Source organism: Topomyia yanbarensis, chromosome 3, assembly GCF_030247195.1.
Source record: "Topomyia yanbarensis strain Yona2022 chromosome 3, ASM3024719v1, whole genome shotgun sequence".
NCBI classification, from domain to species: Eukaryota; Metazoa; Arthropoda; class Insecta; order Diptera; family Culicidae; genus Topomyia; species Topomyia yanbarensis.
The window spans coordinates 200,660,069-200,679,454 of record NC_080672.1 but is presented as its reverse complement, the minus strand read 5'-3'; the positions used below and the strand labels follow the sequence as shown (position 1 = coordinate 200,679,454).

Genomic DNA, 19,386 nt, shown 5'->3' with positions numbered 1-19,386 from the left:
ATATCTTTCATTCTTATTACACTTGGTAAGTATATATAAGAGCACCTTTTTGCATTCATCGCGGTATCGGTTAGAATCGGAGTTTTCTATGTGATCGCACTCCACAACCCGTAACTCCGGAGCCGGAAGTCGGATGGAGATGGAATTTAATATCTGTTTCCGACGACGCAACACCTTTCATTTGAGACTAAGTTGATCAAATCGGTTTAGCTATTTTCGAGAAACCAATATAACCGTTATTCTGAATTTGGATGCTTCCGGATCCGTCGATGGTGGCCAGTGTGGCCAAAGGGACTTTGAATGACTGTTGGTAACATAGATCTACAAATTCAACAGTTGTGTTTACATTTTGGGAAAAATTTCACCTTTTTACATTCATCGCAGAATTCTTTAGAATCGGGATTTGCTGCGTGATCGTACGTATCACCCTGTAATTCAGGAACCAGAACTCGGATCCACACAAATTTCAACAGCAGCTGATGGACCTTTCATTTAAAATCAAGTTTGCCAAATCGGTTCAGAAAATTCCGAGAAACCGATGTGGACAAATCAACAAATTTTGTTTTGTAACAATACTCTTCAACTCGTAATCCGGAACAACCCGACCAGCAGAAAATAACTGGACAATAACCGGAGCATACTATTTTTTGGTATTCATACCAAAATTTGATATTAATTGATTATTATACCTCATTGAGGTATTAAGCAGGTATTGAAAAAACATTTTTCAATACCTGCCTAATACCTCAATGAGGTATAATACTTTATTTTAGTATTATTTATGTATTCCAGTGATTTTTACAAATACCAAATCAATACCTTATTGAATACCTCCATAGAGAGAGTTTTGTTACTGGAAGGTTGAAAAATGTTTTATTATTATTCAGGTATTATAATAACTTGTTTCATTATAAATTAGTTATTTGTAGAACATATCTATGTTATTTTTTTAGGCATTTTACCTCTTATGTAGAGCTCATTAATACCAAATTGTGGTAAACAGTCGTTGGTATTGATACCTAAATTTGGTATTCCGCAGTTATTTTCTTCTGCTCGGGAAGATATCGGTTGAAAATTAAATTCAATAGCAACCTATGGGAATATTATACCTTTCAGTTGAATCTTAGTTTGTAAAAATCGGTTCAGCCATCTCCGAGAAATCGATGTGGACATTTTGTTGAAAAATCCGCACATACACACACATACATACATACATACATACATACATACATACATACATACATACATACATACATACATACATACATACATACATACATACATACATACATACATACATACATACATACATACATACATACATACATACATACATACATACATACATACATACATACATACATACATACATACATACATACATACATACATACATACATACATACATACATACATACATACATACATACGTACATACATACATACATACATACATACATACATACATACATACATACATACATACATACATACATACATACATACATACATACATACATACATACATACATACATACATACATACATACATACATACATACATACATACATACATACATACATACATACATACATACATACATACAAACATACATACATACATACATACATACATACATACATACATACATACATACATACATACATACATACATACATACATACATACATACATACATACATACATACATACATACATACATACATACATACATACATACATACATACATACATACATACATACATACACACATACACACATACACAAGCTGTCCTTCGGCAGCCATGTCGACTATACATGCAAGAGAGCGTCGACTGCTGTTGCGGCTCTATCGAGGATGATGTCCAACAGCTCAAAGGTGTGCGCCAGTAGACGTAGGTTACTGGCAGGCGTTGCCGTATATATCCTCAGGTACGGCGGCCCGTCATGGTCAAGAGCACTGAGGGTAACCAGTTACCTACAGAAACTGGAGAGCACCTACCGCGTGATGTGCCTCAGAGTGATATCTGCCTACCGCACGGTATCACACGATGCATCCTGCGTGATAGCGAGCATGATGCCAGTCAGACTGGTCATTCGGGAAGATGAGGAGTGCTTTGAGCTACGTGGAAATAGAGGAGCCCGCGAGCGCACGAGGGTGATCTCGGTCGCCAGATGGCAGCGTGAGTGGGACAACTCCTCGAAAGGTAGGTGGACCCACCGGTTGATACCTAGCATATCGAGCTGGGTGCGAAGACCCCATGGGGAAGTTCACTTTCACCTGACACAATTCCTGTCAGGCCATGGCTGTTTCCGACAGTACCTCCACAGGTTCGGGCACGCGGAGGTCCCAGTCTGCCCGGACTGCCCAGGTGTAGACGAAACTGCCGAACACATACTGTTCGTATGTCCTCGGTTCGACGTCGAAAGAAGAGCAATGCTTGACGTCTGTGGCTGGAACACAACCCCTGATAACCTTATTCAGCAGATGTGTCAATCGGTGGAGAAGTGGAACGCAGTCTCGGCTGCTACCACCCAGATTGCCAGTAGGCTACAGGTAATCTGGCGAACCGAGCAACAGACGACGGGCACGGCTAACTAGTGATTGGTTAGTTGGAGCGAAAAAGGCCAAGCGCAAAAAAGGGAGTGAATGGTCTGTTCATGCTGAGGCAGGTTTGGCGCAGCGACTGGCAACCGTGTAAGGGGTAAACCCAGCCACCCCGAAGCAAGACAGAAGAGTGAGTGTATAGGCGTATAAGGGACCATTCATAAATTACGTAACGCTTTTAGGGGGGGGGAGGGGGTACAACAAGTTGTGACATGTTGTGACATAGGGGGGAGGGGGAGTTAGCTAGATCGTTACGTAACATATTTTCACCGAAGAAAAAAAAATTTCTTGGAATTTGTTACGTAATAGGGGAGAAGGGGATGGAGAAATTTGTGACAATTTGTTACATGGGGGGAGGGGGGAGTCAATTTTGGGCAATTTTTGCGTTACTTAATTTATGAATGGTCCCTAAGTGGACTGCCTCATGCCAAGACGGGAGGGTCGTAGCGTAGTATGTTGGGACTTAGCTATCGATGCCTCATGGCGTGGCAGAGGAGTGAAAGGGTGAGCATCCAAGTCAGTCTCAAACGGCATGTTAAGGTTGAGCACAAAAGTCAGCCCCACATGGTATGGTAGAGGCTAGCACAAAAGTAAGCCTAGCAAGGAATGAAAAAGGTGAGCACACAAGTCAGCCTCGCATGGTATGTCAGAAGTGGGGCCTAAGAAAAATGTCCCATGTGGGATGCCAGGGGGAGTGACAGAGGTACAATAGAGTGGCACGATCGAGAGTGAATCAGGTGATAGGGTGAGCACCCAAGTCAGCCTCACATGGTATGGGTGAGGCGAGCACAAAAGTAAGCCTAGCAAGGAATGAGTAAGGTGAGCAAACAAGTCAGCCTCGCAAGGAACGAAAAAGGTGAGCACAAAAGCCAGCCTCATGTGGAGTGTTTGAGAGTGAATCAAGGTGCGATAGAGAGAGCACCCAAGTAAGCCTCATACAGGACGTATGAACCCGTGAGTGAAAGTGAATGAGTACAGCCATCCCCCAGAAGTAATACCGAGAGGTAGTTCCTGGGAGGAACGATGGCGGAGCCCAATGGAGTTTAGTCGGTATTAATGGCAGCGTCACCATTCGACTCCGACACGCCCCCAGTGCATCCCGTGCGGTAGCTTGGACCCTACCAATAGCACGTGTACTGGGCTAGGACGTAAAGGTCTTCTCCATTGTAAAAAAACACACACACATACATACACACATACATACACACAGATATTTTGCGATCTCGGCGAACTGAGTCGAATGTTATATGAGACTCGGCCCTCCAGGCCTCGGTTAGAAAGTCGGTTTTTGGAGCAATTGCATAACCTTTCTATATGAGAAAGGCAAAAGAATAATATTTAATTAGCTTAATCAGCATGAGTTCAATGTTATCTTCATGTGATTATATTTTGAAATTTTGGTGGAATGGGTTTGAAAGTGTAGAGAATGAAGGGTTAGTGGAGTGGGAGTGGAGGATGCGTCAGAAATCCTTCATCTTATTTCGGTATACGAGGTGGATGAAGGAAATGCGGGCGTGAGGGTGGTCCAAGGGGAGAGGAGTGATGAAGGAGGGAGGTGTAAGGGCAAGGCAAGGGGGGAGGGGCGGCGACGCAATACTCAACTGAATATTTTGCCTTCCATTTGAGACTTAGTTTGAGAAAATCGGTTCAGTCATCACCGAAGAACCGATGTGACTTTAATTGTGGAATATGCCCGGAAATCTGGACTTCCGGAATCGTAGATAGTGTATAATATATTCAAAGAATGTTTGATTGGCAATCAGTGATCTAGATCTGCGATTAGAAGTAATTTGGTGACCAATTAAACAGTTTTTATCCTCTGAGGTATTACGATTGTACCGATTTATATGGGAAATTCCAGTGTATGCTTACTAACACCCCAGTAACTCCGGAAGCAAGAGTCAGAGCCGAATGAAATTCAGCAGCAGTCAATGGTATTACTGTATCTTTCATTTGAAATCAAGTTTGTAAAAATCGGTAGAGAATTTGTTGGGGAATGGGTATGATATTAGCTTAGGAACATGGCGGGTTCCCCGGGGGCGTCATGAACCGTCATAGGTGGCCAATGTGGTCAAAGCTGCTTTGATTGATCCAGACCCGCAAACTAGAGTAATGTTACATCAATTTTAATATGTTTTACATCATTTGAACATCATGGTGGTACCAGTTTATATGGGAATTTGCTATGTGACCGCACTCTTCAATCCGTAACTCCGGAACCGGAAGTCGGATCAACTAAAAATTCAATAGCAGCTTATGGGAGCGTTATACCTTTCAGATGAATATAAGTTTGCGAAAATCTGTTCAGCCATCTCTGAGAAAATTGTGTAAGTTTAAATGACTCACACATACACACATACATACACACACAGACATTTGCCGATCTCGACGAACTGAATCGAATGGTGTATGACACTCGGCCCTCCGGGCCTCAGTTAAAAAGTCGATTTTTACAGTGATTGCATAGCGTTTCTTTACATGAGAAAGCCAAAAAATGGATAAAAGTTGGAATGTTTACTTCAAAAGGCCATATCTCAATGGTTTGTTGACCGATTCTAATTATTTTTTCATTATTGAACAGGTAGACGTTTCATCGTTAATTTTCATTAAGAATAATATAAAATAGAGTCATCTACATCAATAAATAGACAATATAATTGATCTCAACTATATGTATTATCATTATTTAGTGAATATATTTGTTTTAAAAATAACGGCCTATCCGTTTTTATATACTAGTTGATTGCAACCGCTGTATAAACATCTGAATGTCAAATTCTCATGATAAGTTCAATTCGACAATAAAACTGACCATAGTTAGAAATATGAGCAGATGAACTTATACTAATAACAACCCCTTTTGACCAGTTTTAACATCTGTCAACCCAACCAGCGAATCATGATTGTACAAAATTTCCAACAAAACCGTATCATAACATAAATTGATCTGAATCAGCAAATACCTTCATATTTTTTTAAATTCCTGGTTCTATTTTTCCACGATTTGTAGTTTGCGTTCGTTGCATTCAACTAATGTATAGAAATTGATAGGTCGTCGTTTTGAATATAAAGATATTCACTAAATAGTGATAATACATATAGTTGAGGATAACTATGTTGTCTATTGTTTGAAGTAGGCAACTCTATTTTATATTCTTCTTAATGAAAATTAACGATGAAACGTCTACTTGTTCAAAAATGAAAAAAATAATTAGAATCGGTCAACAAACCATTGAGATATGGCATTTTGAAGTAAACATTCCAACTTTTATACATTTTTTTTATTTTCACATTATATTTATTATATTTGGTAGACAACCTTATTTTCATATTTTTAGTGCACCATATAAATAACACATTTTGTACATTATATTTATGAAATTAAATTGTAAGGTTTTCCTTTAAAAACCGCGACACGTATAAACGATCTAAATAGTCAATGGACAAACATGGATTCACGCTTGAAGTCTGGTAGAAAAACCAATCTATGACCGAACACCACATCCAAACCGTTATAAATTTCGATTCCGTCAATGAAATATTTTCAAACTTGATTGCTATATCTTTCGAATGCCAAAATTTTTTTTTGTTTATAGAGATAGGACCAAACCCGCTGGTAGCCTTATGAAACGTGCCATAAAACTTCAAATCGCAATTTCTCTCGAATCTCTCGATGGATCATTTTGAAATTCATATAGATATTCCCACAGACATAATATTTGAATATGGAGCACCAGTCGAAGTCAAAATACCGGGGTATTGAGATTAAAATGTAGTGGCAAATCCCGGTTAATATACATTGTTAATAAAAATGCATCCAGCATGTTTCATTGGGACGCCTGCAGTAATTGAACTTAAATTTGATTGCTTATTTTCACACTGAAATTATTCAATCTAGAAGATCTTTGACAACCGATGGACCGAACATGTTCTTAAACAATTTTTCTTATAATTTGCGAGATTGGAATGGAAATGAACACCGAAAAAAGTTGAAAAGTTGGACCGATTATCTGATCGGACATTGCTTCATGACATCACGAAGGATTCCTACATTTCACTACTTGTAGGACATACTGTGACTCTTGCCTCTAAACAGGACACTGCGCTAAGAAATGCTTAAATTCAAGTTCTGAAATTATTAAATTTAATTGTTCTTGCTTGACGATGATTCACCATGAAATTTGCTTATTTTCCTAGCTTTGTGGTACAATTCAGACAATATAATTGTAATTAATTGTTTATATAATTGTATTCTACATACTAATTATAATGTCACGTAAGAAAGGCCACTCCCCCCGCTCCCTCCAAGATAATGTTTTGTAAGAATGTTCCTTTAAATAATTGGTGTACGGCCCTAAAATATGTAAAGCAAAAGAATTGTGTATTATATCATGAGTGCATAGAAACAAATAATCACAGCACACAAGTACAAATCTTAGGAGACAAGCACGAGCCCGTAGCGATGTACCGTCTCATGCGCTGGCTCATGAGGCAAATATATATATGTATATATATATATATATATATATATATATATATATATATATATATATATATATATATATATATATATATATATATATATATATATATATATATATATATATATATATATATATATATATATATATATATATATATATATATATATATATATATATATATATATATATATATATATATATATATATATATATATATATATATATATATATATATATATATATATATTTGCCTCATGAGCCAGCGCATGAGACGGTACACCGCTACGGGCTCGTGCTTGTCTCCTAAGATTTGTACTTGTGTGCTGTGATTATTTGTTTCTATGCACTCATGATATAATACACAATTCTTTTGCTTTACATATTTTAGGGCCGTACACCAATTATTTAAAGGAACATTCTTACAAAACATTATCTTGGAGGGACGCGGGGGTAGTGGCCTTTCTTACGTGACATTATAATTAGTATGTAGAATACAATTATATAAACAATTAATTACAATTATATTGTCTGAATTGTACCACAAAGCTAGGAAAATAAGCAAATTTCATGGTGAATCATCGTCAAGCAAGAACAATTAAATTTAATAATTTCAGAACTTGAATTTAAGCATTTCTTAGCGCAGTGTCCTGTTTAGAGGCAAGAGTCACAGTATGTCCTACAAGTAGTGAAATGTAGGAATCCTTCGTGATGTCATGAAGCAATGTCCGATCAGATAATCGGTCCAACTTTTCAACTTTTTTCGGTGTTCATTTCCATTCCAATCTCGCAAATTATAAGAAAAATTGGTTAATAACATGTTCGGTCCATCGGTTGTCAAAGATCTTCTAGATTGAATAATTTCAGTGTGAAAATAAGCAATCAAATTTAAGTTCAATTACTGCAGGCGTCCCAATGAAACATGCTGGATGCATTTTTATTAACAATGTATATTAACCGGGATTTGCCACTACATTTTAATCTCAATACCCCGGTATTTGGTAATAAATATAATGTGAAAATAAAAAAAATGTATAAAAGTTGGAATGTTTACTTCAAAATGCCATATCTCAATGGTTTGTTGACCGATTCTAATTATTTTTTTCATTTTTGAACAAGTAGACGTTTCATCGTTAATTTTCATTAAGAAGAATATAAAATAGAGTTGCCTACTTCAAACAATAGACAACATAGTTATCCTCAACTATATGTATTATCACTATTTAGTGAATATCTTTATATTCAAAACGACGACCTATCAATTTCTATACATTAGTTGAATGCAACGAACGCAAACTACAAATCGTGGAAAAATAAAACCAGGAATTTAAAAAAATATGAAGGTATTTGCTGATTCAGATCAATTTATGTTATGATACGGTTTTGTTGGAAATTTTGTACAATCATGATTCGCTGGTTGGGTTGACAGATGTTAAAACTGGTCAAAAGGGGTTGTTATTAGTATAAGTTCATCTGCTCATATTTCTAACTATGGTCAGTTTTATTGTCGAATTGAACTTATCATGAGAATTTGACATTCAGATGTTTATACAGCAGTTGCAATCAACTAGTATATAAAAACGGATAGGCCGTTATTTTTAAAACAAATATATTCACTAAATAATGATAATACATATAGTTGAGATCAATTATATTGTCTATTTATTGATGTAGATGACTCTATTTTATATTATTCTTAATGAAAATTAACGATGAAACGTCTACCTGTTCAATAATGAAAAAAATAATTAGAATCGGTCAACAAACCATTGAGATATGGCCTTTTGAAGTAAACATTCCAACTTTTATCCATTTTTTGGCTTTCTCATGTAAAGAAACGCTATGCAATCACTGTAAAAATCGACTTTTTAACTGAGGCCCGGAGGGCCGAGTGTCATACACCATTCGATTCAGTTCGTCGAGATCGGCAAATGTCTGTGTGTGTATGTATGTGTGTATGTGTGAGTCATTTAAACTTACACAATTTTCTCAGAGATGGCTGAACAGATTTTCGCAAACTTATATTCATCTGAAAGGTATAACGCTCCCATAAGCTGCTATTGAATTTTTAGTTGATCCGACTTCCGGTTCCGGAGTTACGGATTGAAGAGTGCGGTCACATAGCAAATTCCCATATAAACTGGTACCACCATGATGTTCAAATGATGTAAAACATATTAAAATTGATGTAACATTACTCTAGTTTGCGGGTCTGGATCAATCAAAGCAGCTTTGACCACATTGGCCACCTATGACGGTTCATGACGCCCCCGGGGAACCCGCCATGTTCCTAAGCTAATATCATACCCATTCCCCAACAAATTCTCTACCGATTTTTACAAACTTGATTTCAAATGAAAGATACAGTAATACCATTGACTGCTGCTGAATTTCATTCGGCTCTGACTCTTGCTTCCGGAGTTACTGGGGTGTTAGTAAGCATACACTGGAATTTCCCATATAAATCGGTACAATCGTAATACCTCAGAGGATAAAAACTGTTTAATTGGTCACCAAATTACTTCTAATCGCAGATCTAGATCACTGATTGCCAATCAAACATTCTTTGAATATATTATACACTATCTACGATTCCGGAAGTCCAGATTTCCGGGCATATTCCACAATTAAAGTCACATCGGTTCTTCGGTGATGACTGAACCGATTTTCTCAAACTAAGTCTCAAATGGAAGGCAAAATATTCAGTTGAGTATTGCGTCGCCGCCCCTCCCCCCTTGCCTTGCCCTTACACCTCCCTCCCTCATCACTCCTCTCCCCTTGGACCACCCTCACGCCCGCATTTCCTTCATCCACCTCGTATACCGAAATAAGATGAAGGATTTCTGACGCATCCTCCACTCCCACTCTACTAACCCTTCATTCTCTACACTTTCAAACCCATTCCACCAAAATTTCAAAATATAATCACATGAAGATAACATTGAACTCATGCTGATTAAGCTAATTAAATATTATTCTTTTGCCTTTCTCATATAGAAAGGTTATGCAATTGCTCCAAAAACCGACTTTCTAACCGAGGCCTGGAGGGCCGAGTCTCATATAATATTCGACTCAGTTCGCCGAGATCGCAAAATATCTGTATGTATGTATGTGTGTATGTATGTGTGTGTGTTTTTTTACAATGGAGAAGACCTTTACGTCCTAGCCCAGTACACGTGCTATTGGTAGGGTCCAAGCTACCGCACGGGATGCACTGGGGGCGTGTCGGAGTCGAATGGTGACGCTGCCATTAATACCGACTAAACTCCATTGGGCTCCGCCATCGTTCCTCCCAGGAACTACCTCTCGGTATTACTTCTGGGGGGATGGCTGTACTCATTCACTTTCACTCACGGGTTCATACGTCCTGTATGAGGCTTACTTGGGTGCTCTCTCTATCGCACCTTGATTCACTCTCAAACACTCCACATGAGGCTGGCTTTTGTGCTCACCTTTTTCGTTCCTTGCGAGGCTGACTTGTTTGCTCACCTTACTCATTCCTTGCTAGGCTTACTTTTGTGCTCGCCTCACCCATACCAAGTGAGGCTGACTTGGGTGCTCACCCTATCACCTGATTCACTCTCGATCGTGCCACTCTATTGTACCTCTGTCACTCCCCCTGGCATCCCACATGGGACATTTTTCTTAGGCCCCACTTCTGACATACCATGCGAGGCTGACTTGTGTGCTCACCTTTTTCATTCCTTGCTAGGCTTACTTTTGTGCTAGCCTCTACCATACCATGTGGGGCTGACTTTTGTGCTCAACCTTAACATGCCGTGTATATATATATATATATATATATATATATATATATATATATATATATATATATATATATATATATATATATATATATATATATATATATATATATATATATATATATATATATATATATATATATATATATATATATATATATATATATATATATATATATATATATATATATATATATATATATATATATATATATATATATATATATATATATATATATATATATTAAATATATATATATATATATATATATATATATATATATATATATATATATATATATATAATATATATATATATATATATATATATACCTCTCCACATTTTGAAAAAGTTTTGAAATATACATGGGTCAGCTCAAATTTTTGTTCTAGGTGTGAATTTAAGAACATTCACCAAAAATGGCTTAATTTGGACATGATTTAGAGGTGTCTCCAATCAAAAATCGTGTTTTTGCTATGTTTCCATGGGAAGATCACTTACACTCTAATTTGATAGACCCTACATGCCCAAATATCATCAAAGGTTGTTCCTTACACATATCTTAACATGTTTTAACAGGTGAACATAGCTCTAATCGCAATAGAAAATTTGTTAACTGGATTTTTATATAGAAAAGAATGCCAAAACCAAGAATAAATACTACTAATTTTGCTTGGTTTTGAAATAATTTTCTATATGAAAATTCAGTTAACAAATTTTCTATTGCGATTAGAGCTATGTTCACCTGTTAAAACATGTTAAGATATGTGTAAGGAACAACCTTTGATGATATTTGGGCATGTAGGGCCTATCAAATCAGAGTGAAAGTGATCTTCTTATGGAAACATAGCAAAAACAAGATTTTTGATTGGAGACACCTCTAAATCATGTCCAAATTAAGCCATTTTTGGCAAAAGTTCTTAAATTCACACCTTGAACAAAAATTTGAGCTGATCCCTGTATATTTCAAAACTTTTTAAAAATGTGGAGAGGTCTAATATATATATATATATATATATATATATATATATATATATATATATATATATATATATATATATATATATATATATATATATATATATATATATATATATATATATATATATATATATATATATATATATATATATATATATATATATATATATATATATATATATATATATATATATATATATATATATATATATATATATATATATATATATATATATATATATATATATATATATATATATATATATATATATATATATATATATATATATATATATATCCGTAGGGGAACTGGGGGTAAGCCCGACACCCCACGACTTTTCCCAGATATCAAATTTTAAATCATACAATAATGACAGGATATTATTAGTGCGATTATTTTAGGCATTTCAATACACATCGATTCCATATGGATTCATTAAACGTCAACGAAATAAACAAAACAAGCGAAAGCAAAGTTGATGCGCTTTTGGATTTTATTTTTAGTTGATACATTTTAAGGTTTTAATAACACAAAAGCTTTGAAAATAACTTTTTTGTGACACATTCTATTCTACTCTCCATATCGTTATTTGTGTGTATTGAAGATAAGTTTGAGTATTTCAATACTGTTAATTGAGCATTTAACAAAAATGTGCGCTGTTGGGGTAAGACCGACAGTTTTTGAGTGTGGTAAGTCCGACACGGTGTTTAGATGATTGGGTTCGTTTTTGATTCGATACAAACGACTGGGTATATTTTTTGTGTTCAATTATACTATAATTACGTCATGTTAATGATTGAAATACACGGAAACTATGTTTTTTTGCATTTTATTGCATATTATCTCAATATGACCAAAAAAAATTAAGAATTAATTTGAACGTGATTCATAGTTATATTACAAAAAGAAATGAAAAGTATAATCAAATATGAGATTTTGAAATGACATTGATGAAAAATTTTCATTGACCGTCGGATTATTGATCAACACGAAAAATCCCAATACGAACCAGATAGCTTACTACGAAGCGTGCGTTACTTTTAAGTGAATGAGTCCTAGTAACAGCGTATATAATCTGCTTGCAGAACAGCTCTTCTTCGTTATAATGGCTATACAAGTGGCAATAAAGCTCGAAAGAATTAGTTGAGAAAACCCGCACCATAACATAAACCATGCGTTAAACATTATTTATTCATAACACCACGCACTCGAATGTTCTTCCTCTTGCTACGCGATGAAATTACAGAAAGCATGCGTTTGCATCACACATACTCATAAACACATAATTGCACTTTATCACACATACACAATACATCTTTAATGGAAAAAATTGGGCAAAAAAAAGTTCAAAAGGGGGTCGCTCTTGCCCCTTCGGGGTGTCGATCTTACCCGCAGCGTTTTTAAACTGCAATTTTTCCCATTTTTTGGCAACCAATATTTTTTAATGAATTCAATTTTTTGAAACGCTAAAAAAATTATATTTTGTTAAGAACCACCTAAACAAGGATTATGCACAGAATATACAATTTTAGGAGCTTTGTGAAATTTTAGAAAAATTATTGCGCTTACGGTGTCGGACTTGCTCTGCGGTCCCCTACATCAAATTTCTATGGGCTTGCTATTCGGTTGCGCTCAAAAAATTGTCATCTTTTGTGATGCCTCTCACGCTCTTGGAAAAAACGTGCAGCACAAAACTGTTTGCTGCGATCTCTCTGTCGCATTTGCGGACGCATGAGTAGTTGGGAAGACTAATACAAACTTCAGGCAAGTTGGTCCGGTAACTAGACTTGTCCGATTCGCTTCAAATTTGGAACAAGTACTCCGTGTGGGACTAGGAATCGACTCAGGGATGGGCCAATAGGGGTCTATTTTCCTGTCACTCTAACCTTCAAGCTAACGTACAGTGTAATATCACAGAGACAGACTACAAAAATTATAAGATAATAATTTATAAATCTACATTTTCGGTCGAATATGGTTGATTTATCTTGACGTAAAGAGTAAAAACAACATATTTGCATGTTCATTAGAGTGGCTCGAAAATGACATTTTTCAGCACAGCACTTTTTGAGTTCCTTTTGTGGTCCCAAATGCCTGTGCAAAGTTTGGCACCGGTCGGTTGCTTCCCGAGTTTGCGCATTGCGTTTAAAGTTTGTATGGGATTTTATACGGGGAAATCAATTATTTTGCATTTGCGGTAATAAAGATCGCTATTTCACTCAATAAACCAGCTTTATAAAACGATAATTCAAACCTTGGTTAACAACTTTTTCGAAAACGGCAACTAGCTACGAGTTTTCAAAAAATAGTTACAACGATTTTAAAACTTATGGTTCAATCCAAATGCAGAAATTAATTATTTCTTCCAACACTGTCAGTACACCACGACACCGATACTTTAAACATGAATAAAGGAGAATATATTCATCGCAGAGATTTGGTACCTTTGAATGAAATGTTCAGAATGAATTGCTGAATAATATGGACTACATATAGATATTCCCACAGACATAATATTTGAATATGGAGCACCAGTCGAAGTCAAAATACCGGGGTATTGAGATTAAAATGTAGTGGCAAATCCCGGTTAATATACATTGTTAATAAAAATGCATCCAGCATGTTTCATTGGGACGCCTGCAGTAATTGAACTTAAATTTGATTGCTTATTTTCACACTGAAATTATTCAATCTAGAAGATCTTTGACAACCGATGGACCGAACATGTTCTTAAACAATTTTTCTTATAATTTGCGAGATTGGAATGGAAATGAACACCGAAAAAAGTTGAAAAATTGGACCGATTATCTGATCGGACATTGCTTCATGACATCACGAAGGATTCCTACATTTCACTACTTGTAGGACATACTGTGACTCTTGCATCTAAACAGGACACTGCGCTAAGAAATGCTTAAATTCAAGTTCTGAAATTATTAAATTTAATTGTTCTTGCTTGACGATGATTCATCATGAAACTTGCTTATTTTCCTAGCTTTGTGGTACAATTCAGACAATATAATTGTAATTAATTGTTTATATAATTGTATTCTACATACTAATTATAATGTCACGTAAGAAAGGCCACTCCCCCCGCGTCCCTCCAAGATAATGTTTTGTAAGAATGTTCCTTTAATTAATTCATAATATGGACGTAGTCAGAAAATGAAAACAAGAGGGAATGTGACTTGTGCACTCCTCAGTTCTCTGTTTAGATAGTTCAGTATAACATAAGGAACACATCTTCAACGCAGGTTTAAACCGCCGAATTAAAAATTGATCTTACGTGTTTGAGTGCTACTATTTAAGGGCTCCACTGTTATCTCATTTAAAATGGTACAGCGGTTTTTTAATTTTTACATATTTTAAAACCCTATTTCTTAGCCGTTCAGAGTCAGAATTTTCAAAAATGCATATCTTTGAAGTTTCGGAATTGATTCTATTGAAATTTTCGTTTGAGAATCTAGGAACGAAACCAGGATAGTTATTTCAAACAAGGGTTTTTTGATTAAATTGAGTTAGGTTCACGCAAAACAGAGGTGATGTTGGCGAACCAGAAATATACTTCAGGTTAGAACCCAACGCGATTTCCAGACATGAGTTAGTTTTTGCCCCAAGCAAAAACAACACATAAATTTGTAGGTGTAAATTCTGAATATTGTAAATATTATTTCCCACAACAAAGATTACAATCTGATTATGATTCATATTTGGGTCTAGCAAAATATTAAGAAAGTTCAGTCGTTGTCATTGACAAGGACAATCATTACGTCCTTGTCAATGACAACGACTGAACTTTCTTAATATTTTGCTAGACCCAAATATGAATCATAATCAGATTGTAATCTTTGTTGTGGGAAATAATATTTACAATATTCAGAATTTACACCTACAAATTTATGTGTTGTTTTTGCTTTGTCTTATACTAAACAATCTGAACAGGCACTGGGGAGTACACATGCCCCCCCCCCCTCTTCTTCTTTTCTTTTTCTGACTGCGTCTATGATATTCAGCAATCCATTCTGAACATTTCATTCAAAGGTACCAAGTCTCTGCGATGAATATATTCTCCTTTATTCATGTTTAAAATATCGGTGGTGGTGTACTGACAGTGTTGGAAGAAATAATTAATTTCTGCATTTGGATTGAACCATAAGTTTTAAAATCGATATAACTATTTTTTGAAAACTCGTAGCTAGTTACCGTCTTCGAAAAAGTTGTTAACCAAGGTTTGAATTATCGTTTTATAAAGCTGGTTTTTCATATTGAGTGAAATAGCGATCTTTATTAACGCAAATGCAAAATAATTGATTTCCCCATATAACATTCCATACAAACTTTGAACGCAATGCGCAGACCCGAAAAGCAACCAATCGCTACCAAATTTTGCACAGACATTTGGGACCACAAAAGGAACTCAAAAAATTAAAGGGTTGTGTACAGGACACGACCACGGTGACATTAAAAATATAGCTTTTTTCAAGAGCGTGCAAATGAATTTTATCTATCACACATATCGACACACGTTCTTGTTCACTCGCCTGTTTTCATATGTTACAATTTGCTATATACCCTCCCCATTAAAACATAATTTATTGAAGGTCTTTTAACGGTAATCTATTAATTAATCAAGTATCTCACTAGGTGATTGGCATTATTTGGCTGATCCATCTAGTAAAAATAGGCTGGTCTGTCCAGAAAATATATTCAAAAGAAAAGTTCCATATTGAGAGCTGTGATGAGGAAACCCACGCCCGCCAACAGAAATATACAGATTCTCCATAAAATATGAAATTTCATTTTCCATTTAAATTTTCAATAATGTACTAATGAACTTAAGTAAACAATCTTAAGTTTAAGTATTTCTTGATCGATTAGTGGTGGAAAAATGAAATTATTTGATAAATTACATTGTTATGCAACTACCAGCTAAAACGGGTTTTTATGCTATCTTGGTGACATTTTTCTTGTTGCTAATTATTAAAACGTGTTATAACTCTGTAGTGTAAACATTGTATTATTAAACCAATTCTGCAGCGTTTTATGTTATATAGGTGTTTTATGTGGTAATAGGACTGACATAATTATATCTTCAGTACAGCGGTTTGTTTCATAATTTAAAACAGATTTATTTTAAAATTTAAATTAGTATACCCAACCGTATTTGTTGTATACCTTAAAACGCAATTAGAACTGTGTTTTAAATACATAGGGCAGGACAGATATTCTGACTGGTTAAACTGGGAAAACAATTTTAAGTCCAGTAACGCTTAAGACATGGCTTGAATTTGAATCGAAAAAGAACACCCGCTTCAACTGCTGCTGGGACGATAAGTTCTGTTTTAAAATTTTCCGTTGTGTGCAGTACGAAACAAAAGTGTTTGAAATTAGAAAACAAAAAGTTCTGCTGGGAATGTGATTGTTTCCGATGCAATTACACTCAGATTTTTCACGCAGGGGATATAGGCCGTGTAAATGAAAACCGCGTAAATTTAAAAAAACGAGTTAATGAAAACCGCGTAAATTTCAAAATCCGCGTAAAAAACCTGAGTGTACGCTCCTATATAAAATACTACGCTGCTGAACAGTGCAATAACTACAGAAGCACGTTGTCAGATGCCTTACTGATAAAAAAACATATAACCGAAATATGAAACATGAAAACCAATTGGCTCTTTACCCTACGCAGCTACAAAGCGCCGTAAACATGGATTAACAAGTTACAACGCACACGCATGCATAAAAATAAATATATTTTTTTCAAACGCAACACTCTTAAGCAGCACACACCGTATTGAATTAAATCCAAACCACCCCGCCCACCCACTTTGCAAATCATTCTGTGACACCATGCTGGTACCCGACAAATCCGCACACGGCCACCGCTGCCGAAAATGCATAGCGTCTACCGCTTATTGTAGTGCCCAGACGCTGCAGCCATGATCTTACCCGTTCGACATAAGAACAAAAACTGATTCAAACGGGTACGCGTCACCTCTATTTATAAACTAACCGTATATGGTTTAGTCACTTAGGTGCGAGTGTGTGCGAATGCCAGCGTTGCCGAAAATCGATAGCGCTTATTGCATCGCCCGGAGACGATGTTGCTCCTATGGAATAAGAGCAACAACTGATTTAAACGGACATGCGTTGCTTCTATTTATGACTTTTTGTGTTTCATTGAGCAACTAAGCTGCCCTCTTTTGACGGCTGTGTCTGAGAAATCTGCCTCACGAATGGTATTTTTCCCGTTTTTCGTGAACTTTTTAATTTTACCAATTTCCAAAAGTCTACTTTTATTGGGGAGATATTAAATTATTACCAATATTTAAGTTAAGTGTTTCTGAATCGGTTGGTGTATGAATGATTAAAATCCATCTAGTAATATCGGAGTTATAAGCGTGCAAACCTTACATAGTTTCGTTACATGGGAGATAGTTTAGATTTTAGAATGACACCTAGCCCCAGATAGTGGAGTAAGACATTTTTAATGTCAAAAGTACTGTGCCCGCTAGTTTAAATCATTTTGAAGTTTTCCCATACAACCGCGAGCCACTCTAATGTTCATAACGCCTAATTTGTACAAAATTGAAAGCCAGGCGCGCTTAGGGCGCTTTGAATAAGACGAAGAATTCTATTCAATTTTGTTTTCTTGTAGTATCGGAAATGAGCAATTGAATTATTACTTACCTTTACTGTACAGATGTTGCCTATCGAGTTCTGTTTTTAAACTCTCTGCTGTATTAACAAGCTCTTCGAGGTGTGGTTTTTTTACGTCCAACTCGTATAGCATATTCTGGAGGACAGAAAGAAAGCAATAAATAGATAAAAATATTGACTTGACTATTTATTTTTGCGGCATTTTTTAAATGAGAGTATTTGCTGGTTAAAGAAACAGAAAACAAGTGTGCGCCATACAGTACGACACCCGACACGTAGTAATAATGTCCAGAACAGTACATCACATCAAAACAGTGTGGGTCATAACGTTGGGATGTGATGTGGCATGTACATTAGACTGGTTCAATTTTTGAGTTTTAGCTCCACCAGGCTCTACTGTTTCCTTTCGTAGACCTTAGTAAATGTGCAAATTTTGGTACCGATCGGTTGTGTCTACGGACCCTTAAAAAATTTCAAAGTTTATATGGAAATTAGTATGGAAAATCGATGAACATAGAAAATAAATTCTTAAAAAATCACCTCATAAATCAATTCATGAGAACACTATAAAATACTAACGATATTCTTCTACTGAACACATTCGTGGAACATTGTAAGTTTGTGAAAATTCGCTGAGAAAAGTTAACTAAAGAAGCAGCGTGACTTCAAAACAAGGGAATTTTATTATTAATCATAGCAACACTGTTTGGGCACGGCACAAAAAATTGTCATTTGGATTCCAAATGTATGATCTGTGGTGATAAATCGCACACAAGAGATACTTGTCCGGCGAAAAAAACCACAAAAAGTTTCAAATGCGCTAATTGTAGCGAAAATCATAAATCGAATTTCTGGGGTTGTCCTGCTCGAGAAAAAAATATAAATTCT

General features: G+C 35.7%; 1 protein-coding gene across 3 annotated transcripts in view; it reads right to left on the bottom strand.

Moving 5' to 3' along the window:
- Positions 1–19,386, bottom strand: part of LOC131689751 (dystrophin, isoforms A/C/F/G/H) — a 1,859,985-nt gene that overhangs the window by 1,175,289 nt on the left and 665,310 nt on the right. For all 3 annotated transcript variants that reach the window (XM_058975046.1, XM_058975047.1, XM_058975048.1), the window contains one exon: positions 18,529–18,634. In XM_058975046.1, coding sequence (XP_058831029.1) covers positions 18,529–18,634 — 106 coding nt within the window. The remainder of the gene's footprint in view (positions 1–18,528; positions 18,635–19,386) is intronic.